We start from the raw sequence: 5,154 nt of genomic DNA, 5'->3' as shown, positions 1-5,154 counted from the left end.
TGGTTAGCAAACATTTGAACAAGGAAACTGTGATCACGAAGAATCAGCATATTTAAATGAAAAAGATAAAGGTTAGAAATTCTTGTTTTCTTTTTGATGAAACTTCTAATTTGGTGAGCAGAAGCAGAGTTTATTTAATAAAAAGGTCTGAGTTGAGTTTGGCTTCTGCCATATACTTGGTGGATGATCATGGACAAAGCACTAAATTATTTCATGGTACATCAAATTCTACAAAATTTTAGGTAATTGATGCTCTGTTCACAAGATGGAGTTTTCACAAATGAAAGTTTAATTGCACATAGCATAATGAAGAGTAATTGATTGAAATGACATTGTCATAGGTATGTTTTATGGAAATTTTAAATGAATTATATTATACAACATTTATGTTGAATGATAGTAAAATTTTGTGAATTCAGAACTACTTGAAAGTTATATTTAAGTATTACTTATCTCATAGTTTTCTCTTGTCTAGAATGTCTGAATCATGATTCTATATGGGTGATCTAGGGATAGCTACTTGCCAAATTACAGTTTTAGATTGTGAGAATAAGGGATAAAATAGAATAAGGAATAAATAAACAAACAAAAAGCTTAGCAAGCCAAAGCAATAGTCCAAAATACATAGGATGGCATTTTATAAGAATAGAAAAAAATCAATTCTTGTTCTGGGTTCCATAGATCAACTTTACAAATATAAGAAAAGGGACTCATGGCTAAGTACTGTTTCCCCTGAGGTGGGAATGGTTGATTTGGGTCAAGTTGTATAAAGGTTTTGAAGCCTGCAAAGTTGCAACAGAACAGAATACATTGTATAATACAAAATGTATTTTACAATAGTGTAGAAGATGGAATGGAGTAACGAGAGACAATATAAGAAGACCATTTAGAAGACTATTTTTGTAATCCATTCAAGGGATAAAGATTTTAAGTTATTATCTGTGTGAATGAAGCTCAAGACATCATTTTAATAGATATTGTGGGGGCAAAAATATCTAGATTTAACAACTGATCAGAGAAATTAGATAAGGGAAATACAAATTTCAGAATACTTATAAATTTATGAACTTGGAAAAGTGGTGGGATGATGTTGCCTATAAAAAGAAAAAAACTGAAAAGTTTAGAAGAAAAAAGGATTTTAGAGGAATAATTAGCAGTTCAATTTCAGACATATTATGCATATGTTCATATATGTGCATTTGTAGGTATATGATATACATATAACTATGCTTACATTGTGTTGTATCTTTGTGTATATGTGAGGATACACATAAGAACGTGTGTATATGTTGCAAATATATGAACATATACATAGCTATATATAAAGGATATGCACATAAGTCATATAATAGATATACCCACCTATCTATGGATGCATATACATGTAAAATATATGAATAAAATGCCAATTGAACTTATTTTGTATTCTAGATTTAAGAGAAAATCATTGGATGTAACTCAGAAAAGTGGATTATGTTACTAGACTTATACATCAGAAAAGCTCCTTTGGTAGCTGTTTAAATAAACCATTGGAGTGGATCCAGGCTTCAGACAAGGAGATTAAATAAGAAGGTGATGCAATAATCTTGGTGGTGAGTATGTAAATAGAGAAAATAACTGCAAGAAATTTTATGCAGGTAGAAATATTAAGTTAACTCATTTGGATAAACTATATCCTCAAGTATGAAAATTTGAAACAGACAAAGTTGCTGATTCATTTGCAGTAATCTTTGGAACATCTCAGAGAACAGGGGATACACTGAGACATTAGAGAAAGGCAAATGTTACAATTACTTTAAGAAAGTAAAAATTGCAAACACGTAAGTCAAGGGGATAATCTTTCTTAGATTCTCAATGTAGAGAAAATATAAACATTAAAACTGTGGTTAGCAAACATTTGAACAAGGAAACTGTGATCACGAAGAATCAGCATATTTAAATGAAAAAGATAAAGGTTAGAAATTCTTGTTTTCTTTTTGATGAAACTTCTAATTTGGTGAGCAGAAGCAGAGTTTATTTAATAAAAAGGTCTGAGTTGAGTTTGGCTTCTGCCATATACTTGGTGGATGATCATGGACAAAGCACTAAATTATTTCATGGTACATCAAATTCTACAAAATTTTAGGTAATTGATGCTCTGTTCACAAGATGGAGTTTTCACAAATGAAAGTTTAATTGCACATAGCATAATGAAGAGTAATTGATTGAAATGACATTGTCATAGGTATGTTTTATGGAAATTTTAAATGAATTATATTATACAACATTTATGTTGAATGATAGTAAAATTTTGTGAATTCAGAACTACTTGAAAGTTATATTTAAGTATTACTTATCTCATAGTTTTCTCTTGTCTAGAATGTCTGAATCATGATTCTATATGGGTGATCTAGGGATAGCTACTTGCCAAATTACAGTTTTAGATTGTGAGAATAAGGAATCTAAGAAACATTATCAGGCCACAGCAATGGTCTAAAATATGTAAGATGCCATTTTATAAGACAAATATAAATTTTTGTTCTGAGTTTCCATGAATCAACTTTATAAATCCCCCCAAAAGGATTCATGGCTAAGTAAAACAAACCAATATGATTTGGAAAGTTAAACATTAATATGAATTATGAGTATTATATATAAGCAAAGAAATGTTATGAATAGTTTGGGACAATTAAGAGAACATATCACCTCTCTACAAGGAGATTTTATATATATATATATATATATACATATATATATATATATATATATATATATATATATATATAAATTTTTTTTAGTAAGATAATAATTAGTATTATCCTCAGTCCAGGATATTTTTGTGAACAATGGTTTAAATTTATATAAAAGGAAGATCAGTTAAAATTAAGGCAAATTAAATAATTAATGAGAAGCTGAGGAAAAAGCATTATAACTCTTTTCATATATTTCAAGGATCATCTAGTAAGCCAATCAGTCAATTCAAAAGCATCAGCTAAAATTTATGGAAAAGAATGAAATGGTATGATCCATGTGTAGGCTAATCAGTGTGGTAGCTGGAAAAGAGAGATTAATCCCAGAAAAGAAGTGAGGACCAATAGATAAATATTATAAAGAGACTTAGTTTTAATAGAAGTTTCAATTTCAATTCATTTAGAGCTTTTCAATTTTTTCATTATTTTCCTTGAAACCAAGTGTCTTAAAATAAGGACTCTAACAGATCATAAAGTTAAATATAGGAGGGTTATATTTGAATCATGTGTTGATATATATATAGCCATAGAATTTTTTCCCTTACTTTTCATAGGCTGTATTTGTATGATTTTGAAATTCTCTCCACAAGAAATTATGATGAGAGCTAACCAAACTACCGTGATGTTCATCCTCTTAGGATTCTCTGATTACCCAGATCTCCAAGTGCCCCTCTTCCTGGTGTTCCTGGCCATCTATGTGGTGACTGTGGTGGGAAATTTGGGCATGATTGTGATCATCAGATGCAATCCCAAACTCCACACTCCAATGTACTTTTTCCTCAGTCACTTATCTTTTATAGATTTCTGTTATTCCACTATAATTACACCCAAATTTTTAGAAATCTTAGTTGTGGAAGACAGAAGCATCTCATTCATGGGATGCATCATGCAATTTTCTTTTGCTGTTACCTGTGTGGTGACAGAGATGTTCATGTTGGCAGTCATGGCCTATGATCGATTTGTAGCCATTTGTAATCCTTTACTATATTCAGTTACTATGTCCCAAAAACTTTGCACCCTTCTGGTCACCATATCATATTCTTGGGGCCTAATTTCTTGTGTGGTCTTTACTTACTCTCTCCTTATTTTGTCTTTTTGTGGGATTAACATCATTAATAATATTCTCTGTGAGTATTCTGCTATTCTCTCTGCCTCCTTCTCTGATAAACACTTGACTGAGGTAATTCTATTTAGTCTTTCAAATTTTAATACCTTTTGCACACTCACCATTATACTTACCTCCTATCTCTTTATTTTTATAACTGTCATGAAAATGCCTTCAACCAGTGGAAGGCATAAGGCCTTCTCCACTTGTGCCTCTCACTTGACTGCTGTTACCATCTTCTTTGGGACTATCCTGTGCCTCTACTGTGTGCCCAGTTCCAAAAGCTCATGGCTCATAATCAGAGTAAGCACTGTTTTTTATACAGTAGTGATTCCGATGTTGAACCCATTAATATATAGTCTCAGGAACAAAGATGTAAAGGAAACATTCATGAAATTAATGAATATAAAATTATTTTCTCACTAAAATTATTATATCTGTGATATATTTACTTCTTGAGTGATACTACAAGAACTGATCATGATATTTAATTAGCAAACTGATTCTTATTGTTCATTTTATCTAGTATTCTGGTATTTGGCATTATAACTAACTGAATTGTGTACATGAGTGTGTAAATGAAGAAGAGATATGTAAAATAAAGGGAGAAAATCAGAAGAAGAAAAGACAATGTCAACTGTAATGGCAACAATAACAAACAACAACATTCAGGAATGATAACAATAAAAACATACTTCTGTAGCTTATTCCAATATATAGAGCTAGGTTCAAGATCATATAGAAAGGCAAACATCTTAAATTAGGGGGTAAATACATTTTTTTTCAATAAATTTGATAATTGTTTTCTTCAATGAATCTTCTCTTCTCTCAATTTCATACAAAAAAAAAAATAAAACAAAGGTAACAGTGAAGTGACAGAACAAAAATGCAAAAAGTAGATTTTGTAGCACTTATCTAAACTAGCAATTGAGGACACACTGGAATTGGTAATAATGATATTGATAAGAAAATTAAATCCTGATTTGTAGTGTTTGATCATTTGTGAGGAATGCAAACACAATGAAGAACTAACAACCAGATTTAAGGAGTCAACAAAAAGTTGTTTCAGCATAATACATTTGACATGTGGTAATGTGTGTGTTTGTATATGTATGTGTATGTATTTCTTGGGCCCAACATCATGGATAAGAAATGTACAATGTTAAACTATTATTTTGAGATGTAATTGCAATAAGATTTTGAATTATTTTGAGAGGAGGAAAATTTTTACACATTCAACTTTGAGATAAAAGGTAAATAAGAGATACTTATAATTAAACATAGAAAACGAGTTTGAAGATTAAAAAACACATATGTTGA

The 5,154-nt window shown here is 30.4% G+C and overlaps 1 protein-coding gene across 1 annotated transcript; it reads left to right on the top strand.

The window, feature by feature from the left end:
- The first annotated feature begins 3,324 nt into the window (after positions 1-3,324).
- Positions 3,325-4,260, top strand: LOC127543330 (olfactory receptor 1165-like). The gene has a single exon (XM_051969373.1). It carries the CDS (start codon positions 3,325-3,327, stop codon positions 4,258-4,260), a length of 936 nt encoding a protein of 311 aa, XP_051825333.1.
- Positions 4,261-5,154: the final 894 nt, after the last annotated feature.

This window comes from Antechinus flavipes, unplaced genomic scaffold, assembly GCF_016432865.1.
Source record: "Antechinus flavipes isolate AdamAnt ecotype Samford, QLD, Australia unplaced genomic scaffold, AdamAnt_v2 unplaced_scaffold249, whole genome shotgun sequence".
NCBI lineage: Eukaryota > Metazoa > Chordata > Mammalia > Dasyuromorphia > Dasyuridae > Antechinus > Antechinus flavipes.
This window is presented reverse-complemented; position numbering and strand designations above follow the sequence as displayed.